Source organism: Centruroides sculpturatus, unplaced genomic scaffold (assembly GCF_000671375.1).
Source record: "Centruroides sculpturatus isolate CEXI.00-Female unplaced genomic scaffold, Cexi_2.0 scaffold1438, whole genome shotgun sequence".
NCBI classification, from domain to species: domain Eukaryota; kingdom Metazoa; phylum Arthropoda; class Arachnida; order Scorpiones; family Buthidae; genus Centruroides; species Centruroides sculpturatus.
The window spans coordinates 93,807-111,177 of record NW_019385604.1 but is presented as its reverse complement, the minus strand read 5'-3'; the positions used below and the strand labels follow the sequence as shown (position 1 = coordinate 111,177).

At 26.4% G+C, this 17,371-nt stretch overlaps 1 protein-coding gene across 4 annotated transcripts in view; it reads left to right on the top strand.

Moving 5' to 3' along the window:
- The window catches only part of LOC111640519 (splicing factor U2AF 50 kDa subunit-like), a 69,674-nt gene that overhangs the window by 24,944 nt on the left and 27,359 nt on the right, over window positions 1-17,371 (top strand). For all 4 annotated transcript variants that reach the window (XM_023386537.1, XM_023386536.1, XM_023386535.1 and 1 more), the window contains 4 exons: window positions 316-443; window positions 2,553-2,669; window positions 5,577-5,715; window positions 15,129-15,143. In XM_023386537.1, coding sequence (XP_023242305.1) covers window positions 316-443; window positions 2,553-2,669; window positions 5,577-5,715; window positions 15,129-15,143 — 399 coding nt within the window. The remainder of the gene's footprint in view (window positions 1-315; window positions 444-2,552; window positions 2,670-5,576; window positions 5,716-15,128; window positions 15,144-17,371) is intronic.

Below are 17,371 nucleotides of genomic sequence, written 5' to 3'. Positions count from 1 at the left end.
TAATAACATACTGATTAGGATCAAAAGATCAAAATCTATTTATGAGAAAAATAAAGAACATAGCATAAAGTAATGGTTTTAAAGTTTTTGAATACTGGTTTATGGTTATTTTAACATTCACATCGAATGAAAAGTTAAAAAGTGAAGAGGATAACTACAATTTTTATCAGAGTTTTATCAAAATTTACATAATTTTAAATAGCCCAACTTTGGTAAATACAAAAAGTTAAGAATAGTTTTTCTTAATCCTTTTTAATAGATTTAAAATATATCTAATACAAATATATTTATTAAATAAATTTTAAAATAATTTAGCTGCTGGTCAGATTCCTGCAACATTATTGGCAGCACCGGGTGCTGCGCCTGTTCCTATTGTAGGAAGTACAATTACAAGGCAGGCTCGTCGGCTTTATGTTGGGAACATTCCTTTTGGTTGTTCTGAGGTATGTTGTAGTTAATAACTTTATTTTTCAAATAAATAATTACATTTATTTATTATTGTTGTTGTGTGTTTAACAATCAATCTGATCAGAAGTCATTAAATTTATTTTTTACATGCCTATATCTTAATTATTGGTTTGAGTCATAAATCAGTTCTGTTTTCTAAAATGAAATTTATTTACCAATAAAATGTACAACAGTAGACTTTAATCTAATACATATTCACTGTCATTATAAATGACTTCTTGCAATTTTTCGGGCAAGTTATCAATTCCCCATTGCATAAAATTCTGGTGGTTTTGAATCAAAAAACTCTTGGATGAACTCCTGAACCTGGTCATCCTTTTGGAAGCATTGTCCTTGTAAAGCATTCTGCAGTGCTCGGAAAAGATTGAAATCTGTTGGTGGCAGGTTTAGTGAATTTGGTGGATGAGGTAAAACAGACCACCAAACTCCAAAATTTTTTCCTGTGTAATCTGCACTGTGTGTGGCCTTGCATTATCATGCAATAAGGTGATCTTTTTTTATGTTAACAAGTGCAGGATGCTTTTCTTGAAGTTTTAGCCAAAGTTGCTATAACTGTTATATGTATACATTTGCAGTAACAGTTTCATTTATGGCAACAGCTCAAAATGGATAATTTTTCGATGATTCCACCATACACATAACAAAATTTTTCTTCCATGCACACTGTGCTTAGGGTCCGATTGTGGCTGATCATCTTTGTCAACTATTTGCCTTTTTCAAATGGCATTTTTGTATGTGATCCACTTTTCATCTCCCATAACAATTTTAGCTAAAAAAGATTATTCTTTTTGTCAAGAAAGCAAGGCAGCTATCGACCTTCTGTCAGCTTTATTCTGTTCACTGAGGTTATGTGGAACCCAAACTCCCAGCTTGCTTACTTTTCCTAGTTTTTAGAGGTGACAATTGATGGTTGATTTGGATGTGTGCAGCTTCTCTGCTAACTTTCTCATTGTTTGTCGTGGATTCTGCTCAATCAGAACCTTTAAAATGTCATCATCGAAGTCTGAGGAGTGGCCTGATCTTCATCTTTTAACGACAAATCACCAGAATGAAATTTTGTAAACCACTTTTGAACTGCTTTGACTGAAATTACACCACTGCCATAGACATTGCAAATCTGTTTTGCTGTTTCTGTGGCATTATTGCCGATTTTAAACTCCCACAACATGATATGGCATACATGCACTTTCAAATGTTCCATTTTAAATGAATTCAAAAACAATTTTTTAATACATTATTGACACTTCAGTGTTAAAATTTACATTTACAGACTATTTGCTAATAGCCACTAATAAAACTCAGTTGAAGCAACATAGGGTACGTTCGTTAAGTCGAACGAGTTAAACGCGTTAGTAACGAATCGTTCGAAAAGTAGTAGTCTCGCTCAGTGTGCATGCTCTGCGGTGATGACGTTTCGAACGAAACTCTAACAAAGTTCACGAAGGAAAGAGTTGGTTTACTTCGTTAAGAAAATGGCGCCCGACGATATCGATGTTTCTAAATCTACTCGAGGGTTTAAATTGTGAATTAAAAGATGAAATGATTGGAGTAACTGTCCACCCGAAGCAATCTAAGAAAAATATTTCGGATAAGGCTGTACTAGCAACATTTGTATCTTCGATTTTAGAAACAGCCATTTAGTTCTAAACGAATCGTTCGAAAAGTCTAACGAAATAAGAATAACGATGACGTCATTCTCATTTAACTCGTTCGACTTTACGAACGTATCCATAACATCTGGCAAGTATTTGACAGTCATTTACACCTACCCTCTAAAAGAACTTATTTATGAATCATCCCAATATTAGTTAAAATAAATTTATTTTAATTTATATTTGATGGATTTTTTTATTTGTCATAATATATATTGGTTTGTATAAAAAAATTTTTAGTTTTAATTTTCCAGCATAAATAATAAAAAAATTAAATTAATATATTTAAATTAAAAACAACATATCATGCATACAAAATTTTCAGCAAATAATATGTATTACTTGCTGGAAATTTTGTATGCATGGTATGTTGTTTTTAATTTATATATGTTTCAGCTATTATAGATTTTTATACTATATTTATTTTTGTAGGAAGAAATGATGGACTTTTTCAATACACAAATGCATGCTTGTGGATTTTCTCAAGCACCAGGAAATCCAGTTTTAGCATGTCAGATCAATTTAGATAAAAATTTTGCTTTTCTGGAGGTAATTGTCATTTATTAAATTTGATACAAAGATTTAAAAATTTTTATCTGTTATTATTTTATTATTATTAAAATTCAGTTATTTATAGATTATTTTGTTTTACAAAAGTAATGTTTTTAATTTTATATATTACGATAAGTGATTTTATATTTTATATATATTTATAACTTCATGAATAGATTAAATTCTTATATAACTCACTAGCAGACAGATTTGGCATTCCTTGTGTCTACTTTTTAAGTTATAGTTTTTATTTAAAACAGTTTTGATGTTTAGATATACTAGTCTAATTAGTTTCAGTTTTAAGTATATATTTTATTAAATTGAATAGATGAAATTACAGTAACAGTCAAAATCAAAATATTTTTGTGTACAGATAATATTTTGATAATTTAGTTCAAAATCTTGAACATGCATCAAGAATCACTGAGATTGATAATGCCAGGTATAACTATCACTGATAGGTTAATGTATAAAATGAGAAAAATTTCCAAATCTTTCTTTATATCACCTATTTATCTAGAAGAGATTTATAACTATTTGTCAATGTTCTATGTTGTTCTAAAATAATAATTACTAAGAACTAACATTTTATATTGGAAATTGTTAAAAGTATTATTAGAATATGTCAATCACTGTAGTTAAAAACATAAGTTCAAAAATAAACCTAGTACTGTACACTGTACATATATAAACATCTCTAATAGTTATATTAAAGCCAAATAATTGCCAGATTAATTCAGGCTACATTACCACTACTATCAATAATTAAATACTGAGTAATTTGGAAGTAGGTGTTAGGTACCATCTCTTATTAAATTTAATAATTATAATTAAATTAATATTTTATTAAATAATTTAGAAAATTCTAGAAGAATTGACCCAGAATGGGACTTGAACCCACAACTATATCATACTGTGCAGATGCATTGCCGTTTACATTACTTGGACTTCTATCTGGTCCTTCATTTCCAGACATTTAATTTAGATATAGTCATACTAGTTACGCAAGGTGCTGACTGGGATGACAGTCCCCTATAATCACCTGTAAAGGCATTCAGCTGGCTATTGCTTTACTTTGGAATGGTGTATATACATATATAAAAATCTTTAAGCCTTATAGTTATATTAAAGCCATATGATTACTGGATTAAATTGGGAAATGTTATCACTACTATTAATAAATGTAATAAGAGATAATGTCTAATGCCTACCTTTAGGCCAATTTAATTATTAATAGTAGAGGTAATATAGCCAAATTTAATCCAGTAGTTATTTGGCTTGTGTTGTATTCAGTTTTGTCTCCTTTATTTTGTATGAAGACCACTATAAAGTTCTAATACTTTGAATAAATTTTTTTAAATTTTGGATTTAGCCGTCTTATGACTCATGTTTAAAAACTTGATTAAAATCATTAAAATTGACTTTTTTTTTAAGGTGGCATACACAGGACAGGACTCTGTAATAATGATACCTCATTACTTCAAATTTAAGCCGCACTTTTTATTTTGAGTGTTAAGACATAAAATTAGGGTGCAGCTTAAATTCAAAGTGAATATTTTAACTTTTTATTTCTGCCAATTTTTTACTCCTCAACAATTGGGTCTTTGCTTTACACTCTGTGCATATGCAGAGTATTACAATTGTTGATAGTAGTTTACTTGGTGGTTCCCCATTCACATTTTTCTGATGTAATGCAGTTGCTGTTTGATAGCAGCTGTGTAGAATCAAATTTAAAATTTTATTATTATTCATACTTACTAACAATGGAAAAATGTTTTACATATGATGCTGTAGTCAAAAGAAAAGTTATATTGTGCATCAAAGAAATTGGAAATTGCACAGCCAGTAAAAGATTTATGATTGACAAAAACAATGTATGTTGTTGAAGAGCCATGAAGGAAAGGTTATACCATGCAATTGATGATATAACACCTACCGCTGAGAATGATGAGAATTGCCGAGAATCAAACAAACTATTTTCAATTTGATCAATTTTCTGGAATGTTTACAATTGTTCTATAATCGAACCAATATGCAATAACAAATTTGAGTTTAAAACAGTTTGAACATTTGGTTAAAAAATCAAAATATATAAAAATATTTATAACAATATCTGAAAATACACCTAAGTACTCAATGAAGACTAAACAGTTAAAAACAAAAAATTGCATCTAAAATAGTACAGTAGAAGCCGTTCTTCCAGTTATACCTTAATGCTCTCCCTCTGCCCCTGCTGGGGAATTTCGAAAAATCCCTTCTTAGTGTGCATTTCCATGGCATACCCTAACTGTGTACCAAATTTCACCTCTAGGTTCAGCAGTTTGCCCTGGGCAATGATGAATCAATCAGTCAGGACAAGTAATTTTATATATTTAGATATATATAAAATCATTTTTATTTTTTATTATTATTTTCAATTTTAAACTCCTGCTGCAGCTTAAATTTGAAGTTGGCTTAAACAGTAGTGAGGTTGAGACCAAAGTTTTAAACGCGAAAACATGTACATCAGACGTTTAGTGGAACTTTCCTGTAAGCCTAGAAGTTTGACAATAGCATTTGGAATGTTGGTGTTCTTGGAGTTCTTCTGTTGTCAGATCAGTTTTAGGTTCCATTATGAACTCTTCAATGTTCTTTATTTCTCAAATGTGATTTTCATTACTCTTCACACAGACAATTACTGTTCATCACAAAGACAAACAATAAAAACATTGGATTTAGTTGTTGTCTGCTGTATGAACACAGTCTAAGTCAAGTTTACATGGTTCTATTGTATTAAATTACAAAAGTAAAATTTCTATAATAAAATTATATGTACAGTAATTTTTGAATTTTTAAAATATGTTAAGCATAAATAAATAAAAACATTTTATTTTATTTTATTTTTGTTAATGTTTATCCCTTTAGTTCAGATCAATTGATGAAACAACTCAGGCAATGGCATTTGATGGTATTAATTTTAAAGGACAGAGTTTGAAAATTCGACGACCACATGATTATCAACCAATGCCTGGAATGTCAGAATCTCCAACTGTAACTGTTCCAGGTAAATCAAATTGCTTTACTTTTTTCGATAGATATAATAACCTAAATATTAATTATATTTATTGAGCTTGCTCTGCAAAATACTGTTTCTTTTTGTAATGTAATGATCTGTAAATTTTGAGGCATTTACAAAAATCAAAACTATTATAAAAATTTCAAACACAACTCTTAACTGAATTATGTAAGTAGGAATGCTAATAGTTTTAGATCAGCTTTTATTTATGTAACTATTTGTAAACTATTTCACATATTATAATGTAATATATTAACTTGAACATTTATATAAAAATTTATTTATGTTATCACCTTAATAAGTTGATATACAAGGTGATTCAAAAGTGCTTAGACAAACTTTAAAGGTAGGTCAGGAATACAAAAACAAATTATTTTTTACCTAGGAACATATAGCTGCAAACACCACCTTAATTCAGGTATCCCTTGCTTAACACAGGATTTGATTAATGAAGTGAAATTAATTGCGGCAATCTTTTTTATATGTGAAAGAAATTTTAATTAACACTGCTTTAACAGCTGTCTTTACTTAATGTAGATATGTTTTTCTCAGCAAAAAAAAAAGGTGTTGGTAAATTTTCTATTTTTATTTATTAAAATAAAAATATTTGTTGTTAACCAAAAATTTGTTTTAGTGGGTGATTGTTTGATCAAGAACCAAAGTACTTCTGTATTTGATTAACACTATTTTGATATATGTGATAGCATCAAATGATTAACTGTGTTAATCAAGGGATACCTGTGTTCTAATAAACATATTGTGTACTTTACATGTATTCCTTTCTGTGTGATTCTTTGTATACTTCTAGTAACTCTAGGTGGCATTTGCAGCTATATGTTCCTAGGTAAAAATGGTTTGCTTTTGTATTCCTGATGTACCTTTAAAGTTTGTCTAAGACTTTTTGAATCACCCTATATAAATTTTTAAAAATTATTTATAGAATAAATAAGTCTTATCAAATTTTTACTTAAAAAGGAAGTTGTCAATATCTAAACATCTACATATTATTTTTTATTAATAAAAGTATTCAGTACTGTATATTTTAAATATATGGATATATAAAATCAAATTAGTTTTTATATTGATTACTATATCTTTCATGTGATCTATGCATTTATTAAAGCTTTCACAAAATTGTTAGAATATACAGAAAATTTGATAAATTTAAACTGTCTAGATATGAAAATACACTTATTTTTATGCATAAACAATCATCATGGCCAATTATTAATCAATGAAAGAACTGCTAGATATTTCAGATTATATTGAGGCTACTAATTAATTGAAGCTCTCAGGGACCTATAGTGCTAACCCTTGTAATCACATTTCTGAGATAATTGAATTTGAATGTTTGAAAAAAAAATTGCTAAAATGAATAATCCCAAAATGATGAAATGATAGTCACATCTACAAGCAATGTTTGGAGAGCAAAAATATTAATACACAACTGTTCATATGATTTTAGGACTTTTTTGAATGTTAAAACTCTGTTACTTCAGAGACGTGATTCTGGGGGTTAGCCTATATGTTCCTCAGGGCTTCATTGTTTAAACAATATTTGTCTAACACAAGACTGTGTGTAACTATTTCTAATAATTAATTAATAGTTTCAATATAGCCTGAAGAATCCAGCAATTTAATAGAAATTTATTCTTAGTTTCCATTTATTCGGATGATAGTCTATGCTTAAATTACATTTTGTAAATTTCTTTTATTAGTAAACTATATTTTGAAGGTAGTTTTTATCTAAATGCAAATTGCTATTGCTCATCATGCAAATTTATAATTTATTTTTATGTTGTTAAAAAATTGATACTGTGAATAGAGGAAAGTACTACTAAATTATATTATATATTTATTTTATTATNTTCTGCCTCGATTACATCAGTTTATTCTAGAATTTATACATATGAATTGATAGTGATGGCATGAAGTCAAATTTCATTTATAAGATTTCTGGTGTAGTTCAGAGATTAGATAAAAATCAAGGAAAGTATATTTCTGTCTAATATTTCACATCCGTTATTCAGCATACTTTATTAATTTCGATTTCCAGTGTATGAAAATAACTATCTTTTTTTTTTCCTTTATTTTGCATCATCTGTACAAACCTGTATTCAATAGACAAGACCATAGAAAAGGTAAAAATCTTAATGTTTTAACGGAAAGATTGCCTTAAGTTCCTAATAATTGTAAGTTTTGAGGTTGGTTTTCAGTAAGTTTTTTTATATAATAGATTGAGGGTATCTTATGTCTCCTGAAATTTTAAACACATCATTTTTTAGAATGCAAAAATTATAGACCAAACAAAAATTTGACATTGTTGGTTATAATCATAAATATTTACTGAAATATTTTTTCAACTTGTCTAACGGCCATCTTTCACAAATATATCACAATAATAATGATAAAACATAAAATGTTATCATTTTTATTAAAAATATTCTAAAGCATTCTTTTAAATTTGATAAAATAAATAATAATTAACTTGATATTTATTATTTGATTTATTCAATACATTGTTATAAATGTTTGAAGATTGTTCCTACAAAAAAAGCATTTCAGTAAAAGTTTAATATTTTTTAAACTAGTAATGTCAAATTTTTCTTTAGTTTTTTAAAAGTGTAAAAATAATGGAATTTATAGAATATTTTTGAAGGTATTCTATAAATGTTTTATATTTTAAAATATAACTATTTGTTAAAATTATGTAACCATTTATGGAAACTTTAACATTATAAGAAAAAAATTGTAATAGATAACATTTAAAATCTATCTACTAAAAAGATATAAACTACTTAATATTGATTATTTTTTGCATGCTAAATAATATATAACTTATATTTATTTATTGTTAAAGGGTTCTTGCAATTGTTTGGATATACCAAAGGAGTAAAATTTCTACTTTACAAGAATATATATATTAGTGAAATATTTATAATTATACAAATAATAATAACACAATACATATGTATATAATAAAAGCATTTTAAACCTTTTAGATCTGAAATATATTTTATTCCAAATACTTATTTTAATATATGGATATTGTTATTAAGGAAATTTCTGTCAATTTTAAAATTAATCTAGCACTAAACATTTTTGATAGATGAAGTGTTTATACATTGTGATAAAAAAGAAATTCACAAGCATAGAATTCATAGCAGTGTTTTTATGAAAAACAAGGTGGTTTTGAGAATTTGTGAAAATATTTTTAATTGGATTAATATGATTTCAGATTTTATGAATTAGATTGTTTGAATGTGGAGTAACAAAATATTATGTGAAAAGGAAATTTTTTTATTGACCTCTTAGATCCACGATAGGAAAATAGTTTGTTGCAAGAGAGATATCTGTATATTTTGATTCTTTATATCAGTAGTATTGAGTTAATTGCATGAATTTCTTTAAAATAGCTCTTGTATATAAAAATGACATTTTTTTTTACAGTTTTGTCTAGTCTTTCTTTATTAATTCTGATAGAGAATTTTTTACTACTTCGTTAAAAGATTGGGTAGAATATAATATAAGTACAAGAAGTACAATCTTTCATTGTACTTATTGTACCTTGTACCAAATTTAAGCCATTTTAGGAAATTTTTAAATATATTTTATCACTTTATTTTTCACATCAGTGCTGTTATAAATTCTGTGAACATGAATTTTTTGACACTGATACTTGTTAGTAAAACGTGTTGATTATAGAAACATTCAGAATTGCCTGTATTGTAATGTATAATTTATTGATATTATGACAAAATAATTTGTATTAGTCATGTAAGTTTATTTGCAGTGATTTAACTATATATTTTTTATAATTATTTTATAGTAATTTATATAGATCAAAATATGAACACATGTCTTCTAAACAATCCAAATTAAGAAATACACAATTTTAGTGATAATACAAAACACAGGCTAAAAGTTCTAAAATAAGCACTTTTGCCTTTTATTTAAAACTTCTGATTAAAAAGTTCATTACATATTGGAACATGCAGTTAATAAAACAGATTTTAAATTAAAATTAAGAACTATGTGCAAAGTAATGCATTTGCTAGAATATAAATTATATAAAATAAATAAATATTGCATAATTATGTGAAACAAATGATACATAAAAATAATACAAATGATACAAAAAAATAATAATAATAAAGAAAATAAACAGTGACTGACAGGCTAGTTCCAAATTTCTGATAAGTTTAATGTTAAGATATTACTTGCATTATACAATTTAATTAAGATTATTTTAAATATAAATAACATCTTTTCAATCCTTGGTGAAAAAAATTACTTTGATGATCCAGAATGGGACAAAGCCAAAGTGATTTTTTCTTTAGGAGATGAAAAGATGTTATTTATAGCTGAAACAATCTTAAATTCCTAAAGCAAGCAATAAATTGACATTAAATTGGTTGGAAATTTGAAGATGTGTTATATAAAAGCCTTTGTCATTTTTTATTTTATTTATTATTATTTTTATGTAATATTTATTTATCGTATTTACTTTATATTCTAGCAAATGTATTAATTTTCACTTAGTTCTTAATTTTAACTTAAAATCTGTTTGATTAACATGTTCCAATGTAATGAAGTTCTAATCTGAATAAGCCTTAAATAAAAAAGGCAAAAGTGCTTATTATGAATTTACATATATAAACATATACACACAGATAAAATCTTAGATTTGTTAGAATCATTTTCATGTATTAAAATTTTCTGTTTAATGTTGTTTTTCTCAGAATAGTTATTTTTTATGAAATTGATATTTTGTATGATTCTTTGGATTGAGTGGACAACCTTCTTAAATGGCACATCAAATAAAATGTGAAAGTGAATGCACAGGATCAGATTTTCTGTTTGTATGATTGCATACAAACCTATAAAATTGGTCTATTTCACCCATTTCATAGCCAGCCAGTCAACAAGTTGATTGCAATCGACCAGTTTATTGAAAATGGTAAAAAAAAAACATGTACAAGAACATAATTTATCTGTCAATGCAGAAAAAAATTGGTGTATAATAAAAAACAACAGTAAAATTAGGTTTATTGTATATTATTTTGCAAACTGTTTATTTTGTATGTTTTGAAAACCTTCATGGGCTGGATTTTGTTTGGGAGCCAGAGTTGGCCTGCAGGTCATAGGTTGCCCACTGCTCCTTTAGATCATTGAAATATCAAGATCTAAAAATTTAAAATGTATAAAGAAAATCAAAGCTACTTTGCCAAACTCAATACTCTCTGATAAATTTGGAATGTTTATGTGAAGTAACATTAAGAACATTACAGCATAGAAATCTATGTGCATTTTTCAATACAGTAGGACCTCGAAAACTCGGCTCTCAATAACCCGGCACTCCGGATAACTCGGCCACACCCTGGCAGGGCAAAAAAATCCTTAGTTAATTAATTTTCATTATAGACAGCTTTATAAAAGTATAAAAGCTCTCATAAAGTATTTTTCTGAGGTCTGTCTTATCAGGTAAATTACTGTACACAGTGTATTCATTAATTTTCATTTTCATGTAGTAAAGGCTCTATGCCTTCATAAAGTACGTACTTTTCCTTTGTTTAAGGGTATTTGGGCAGTTTATTCTCTGTTGTATTCTCCAGCAAACAATACATACAAGTACAGTACACTATTTTCTGAGGAAACACGCATACTTATCATTTTTTAACTCCATTCCCGATAACCCGGCATTTTCACAAACTCGGCCACCCTTCGGTCCACATTAGGCCGAGTTTTCGAGGTTCTACTGTAACATCTCAATTTTATTCTCAAATATATATAATAATAATGTATTTAGAATAAGTTTAGAACTCATATGTGTGTAAATATTCCAAATTTGTTGGCAGGAATTGGATTGCATTTATGTCTTTTAGTTTTGAAATATATTTTATTTCAAATATTTTTTAATCTATACAGTATTCCAACATTCAATAAATTTTAAAATAACAAGCAATCAGAATGAATTTATAATTATCTCTAAAAATTATAAGATACTCGAGTACATGATCATTCATCATCACATAATTGAAAAAATTATTGCAAATGTACTATTTATTTATTTAGCATACTAGATACAATACTTTTATTGTGAGGAGACATTCATCAAAAGGTTACAGTAAATAATGAATTAATTACAAAACCATAATAGTAATAATATAAAGCACAAATATAAAACATTATTGTAGAATCAAAATATAATAATGATTATATAGATGTAAAATGCCAAGGATTAATTAGGGAGAACTATCCAAAATACTTAAATAATAAAAATTAATAACTGCCTATAAATAGATGAAAATACCAATGTTAATAACTTTTCACAAATTTATAGCAAAGAAAATAGCATTAATTCCCAAGACAAACATTATAAAAATAACAAAAACACTCAAACTACAAAAGAGTTCACCTACTAGAAAGATAAGAGAAAATATCAGTTATAAATCAATAAGAAAAAGTATGAAAGAAAGTGATATTGAATATTTCTTATGTAACAAAGAGTTGAACGACAACCAGAATTACTTATCAATTCCAAATAGTAACTGAAAGAAATAATACCAACTTAAAAATTTCCTTCTTCAGATAGAAGAAAGCAACAACAAATCACAATATGCAAAGCATCTAATAGCTTTTCCACTCAGTTTACAAATCTCTTTTTTATAATTATTCAGAAATTTTAGTAAATTTGCAAATATACTAATGTACTTTTTTTTTACCTATTTATAACATTTGCTATAACTTGTAGAACAGTATGTCTATGAATATAACTAAGTTATATTATAAATAATAAAAATCTTGCATATTATACAGTGTTATATTATATTTGGGATAGATATATTGATGATCCTAAAATAATTAAATATGGTAAAATATTATCATGTGAGTATATATTTACTATGATCAAGTAGCATTGTTTCTGAAGATTGATCTACTTTTTATCCTGCTTTTAGCTTGATGAATTTTGCTAGAAGGTTATTTCATAGTAATTAAAGGGAATTTTTAGAAACATTGCAATAGAATGTATTAATAAATACCACTTGCTATTAATAAATAAGTTTTTCTAATTTTACTGGTTTATTTGAATAGTAGCCATGTCTACTATTTGATAATTTCTGTGAAAAATTAGAAAAACAATATAAAATAATAAATATTCACAAACTATGGTAGGTAGGTACCATATTTAGCAAACAAAAATGTAAAATGTACAATATATGGTAGATGTACTTTTTAATTATTTTCTTATTACTGATATGTAGAAAGTAACACTCATTATTATAGCTAGGACATCTAATGTGCTAACTTTACTGTTTATAAAGAAAGATGTTTCAAGTTGCCATATTAAGTATAATTTACTTTAAAAGTCAAACTTTTATAAATAAGTGTTTAAATACTTTATTAATAATAGATGTCAAATGTACGTGCAGAGGAAATACTAACTGCAGAGAGACTATGTAGTTTAAAATAGTAACTACAGCTATTATTTAAATAAAACAGGTAATTAAAATGTTACCTGTTATTGCCCATTTAATCTGAAAATCTATGAAATAACAATTGCAGTTTTTAAATAGAATTTGGCAGATCTCATACAATTGTGTTATTTTATAACCTATGTCAAATAGTTATATTTTCTAAATGAAGGGTTAATAATGTTGAAAATGACATATAAAGGTTATTATTGTTGTGCAGGTGGGGGCCCTAGGCCAAATGCAAATTGATCTAAAAAGGTCCATTGTGCACTCCATATATATATATATATATATATAGATAGTATTTCCTCATTTGAAAGATTTATAAAAGTGAATATTATAAAAATAGTTTGAAAGTATAAATTAATTAATCTTCCTTTGATCGTCCTCGGGTTTTTAATATTACCAATATTATACGTAATATTGAAAACCTGAAGATGGTCATTGAAGAAGATTGATAATATTTGTTTTAGTAATCTTACTACAGTCTAATTTTATTTAATTTTAAAAATAAAGTAGTATTTTGAAAAGGCACATTCAGTTTTCTCATAATTGATTTGTCAATGCCATTTTGTACTTGAATTTTTTTGTGATGAATATTGGAGTGAATAGTTTTTACTGCTGGATTTTTGTAAAAAAGCATTTTAGCTTTTATACAAAGTTTGATACTTTGAACAATATTTTGAAATTTTAATTAAAAAGAATAAAAATAAAATTTATATGCATATATATATATATATTTTTTTTTTATTTCTTTATCTTATTGGAATGAATGTTATCTTAAATTTTATTTATTTATTTATTTTTTGAAACACGTTTTGCTAAAGATTTTCATTTATAAATTGATGTTTGAGTTTATAAGTAAAAACTTTGAGTTATTGAGTTTACTACTTGATTTTCTCAAATTTTTCTGTCCCTGTAAATTTCCTGTTATCAGACCATTTCTCAAGAATCTGTTTATAGGGTAATTACAAAATTTTATACAGTTTATGGTGCTTTTGTGTGCATTGTTATGGTGTCTTCTTGTGTCCCAATCAGAATAGCAGTAACATACTGTGTTACTGTATCAGTAAAAGGATGTTTATGTGAGGTTGTAATGGCATGGTATTGTTTTTGGAGCTGTAGTGTTTATCTTAATTGTCTGTATTCACACAGAATATTAAAGAAAATGAAGGGACCATCAAAGGTTAGAGGATACATGGGTAAATATGTTTGAGTTAAAACTACCAATAATTTTTACTTAAAGAGACTGTGTTGTTTTGAAAACCTTATTATACTGTGCCTGGGATATGTAGTTAAGTTTTAATTAACACATTTTGACTTAGGTTTTACTGTATTTAAAAAAAAGTTGAAAATATATATTTTACTAACATTAGTCATTGAAGGTTTAAAAGAAAGGGAAAAAAAATAATTGTATAAAACTAATTATATATTGTATGTATATATATCAGATTTTAAATTTCCAGTCATTTAATTGAAAAATTTATCGACATTAATTTTAATTTTTCACTCGATACAGGCAATTCTCAACTTTAATTTTTATTATTATACCATTACATAAATGTTAAATTAAATGAAGTTTGTGCCATGATAAATTTTAAAGCAAACAACACTATAAAAATAATAGTTTTGGTTTAGAAACAATTCAAAGTTGAACATATTTCTAATGCAAACTGTATATTTTGCAGTTTCTCTACAAATAAGTGTAAAAACCTTCTTGGTGTTACATCAAGTAGTGTTTTACTTGATGGTATGTTCATCTGCAGAAAGAAAAGCAAGTGTTGATGTAATATTTAAATACTGATCTTAATTTAATTATAACATAAAATAATAAAAAATAATTAAAGTACTTTTAATTTAATCTTTACAAAAATGTTTAAATTTGTTGAGAAAATTTTTTAAACATATTTTTCTGTCATTTTTCAGGTGGAACTATTCCAGGTATGTATCTTAAAACATTATTTTTTGAAATAATTAAAATAAGTTAAATAAAAAATAAATTATGAAATTAGTTTTAATTTTTATTATTTTAGTGCTTAAATTATTTGATTTTGATGAGATAAACAAGAAAAATTTGAGAGATGGATTTTTTATTATGATTTAAAGAAAATGTGATATTTCTCATTACATATGAGTAAATTATAAACTTTAAATTTGTATCAGGTAACTTGGTCCTAAATTTTTAGTCCTTTGATTGGATTAAACATATATTAGTGATATTTCTGTTGGCCAGTAGTTCAGTTGAAGAAACAAGCTTTTATCATTATCTAATTAAGCTACTATTAAATTAAATAGACAAAGAGTTCTAAATATATTCTGTTGACTACTCATTGTTATTGAAGTAGTGGTTTGTGGATTTGTAGAAAAAAAAATTAATTACTACAAATGGCTTTAGTAACTCTTGCTTTTTTTGCAGATAAAAATAATCTTTTGTAATGCATCTGAATAATTGTTTTTTAGTGTTAATCATCATTATATTGTATGATAAGCATTAAAACAATGCAAAAACATTAGGGCAGTTTGTCAGTTCCTGATATTACTAGTTATCATTGTTCATTGTTTTTGAGAAACAGCTAATTTTTAAACTATATTAGGCATCAATAAAAAGATAATAAATAAGTATAAAGTCAAGAGTGAAAAAAATTAATAGATTAATGATAAACAAGATAAAAATATAGGTTTGACCCCTTAAATTTGGAAAGTTTGCTTTTTATTTTTCACAAATAATGAAATCTTAAACTCTAGTTTGCTGTTCATGTTAATAATTAATATGAACAGTTTCTCGAGCATCAGCAGCAGCAAAATGAAATTAGAATTTGAATCAATTAAAATATACTGTATACATAAAATTAGTTAGGAGAAGATAGGGTTGAAGTCTATTATAGAGAATAATAATAAAGTTATTCTTATATTTTAATATAATAAAGTTTGATTCATATACCGTATTTACTCTGATATAAGACAAGGTTTTTATTCATTTACCACAGCTTCAAATTCCTAGGTCATCCTATACATGCAAGTGAAAGATTCTTTGCGTTTTTGCAAATAATTTTTGTGGACCATGTATTTGCATTTTTTTCCCAAATGCTTATCCTCTTGTATTTAAAAACAATGACCCAGATAAAATTATCTGGGTCATTGGAATCGTTCTTGTATATTGTCAGGAGTAAAGATGAATAGCAATAGGAAAAGCAAAGATTTTGAATTAAATTCCAGATATAAGTTTTTATCTGTTCCTACATGGAAACACATGATTATTCAAAAATCAAAATTTGGAGAAACTTATAAGTGTAATTAACAGAGAGTGGATTTGACTGTTAAGAATTAGCAAAAAAAAAGGGTCCTGATTGTGTAGCTTTACATGAACAAATTTGTTGTTGTTGATTTTACAAGATTTTTCCTTAAAGTTTAAAATGCCAGTAATTTTTGCAGGACAATGTGTGCATTTATGTTTATTTGATATTTTACTTGTGATTAAATGAAATAAAATTAGAATTGTATTAATAATCTAATCTTTTTTTAATCCTTAAAGTCACACCTCGTCCTATATGTGAGTAAATACAGTACTTAAATTTTTATTAAACATAAATGATTAAGGAAATTTATTATAATAATAAACATTTTAAAAGATATTTGAATAAGAAAAATTGACTTTTAAATTGTCATAAGCCATAGTCTGTAGTGAGAAGTTCTTAAAATAGTAATAAGCTGAGTTTTCAGGTAAATATAAGCAAATATGGTATTTATATACAGATATATATCATAATGCTTATATATATATAAGATGATTCACTGGTGGTGTTAGTAGTTTTTTTGTCAGAAACTATTGGAGATAGGAAGGTGGAACTAATAAGAAAGTTTATAGAGCAGACGGGTGAGTTTTGGTTACCTTGGATAACCTTGAAAATCAGCAGTTTTTGAAATACAAAACAAAATAAGGTTTTTTTAAAATTAGAAAGGACACTTTTGAGTCATTCTGTTTGATAGTACATGACAAAATAAACATCTTTTATGATAGGTCACATTTTCTTAAACATAATGGTGTTACAGGAAATCTCTTAATGTACAAAAACATGGGTACATTGACATTGACACAAAGTCAAACACATTTGGGTGCTCTTGGCCAGTTAGCTCAATATTAGATAAATTGGACAACAGTTCAACTGGTG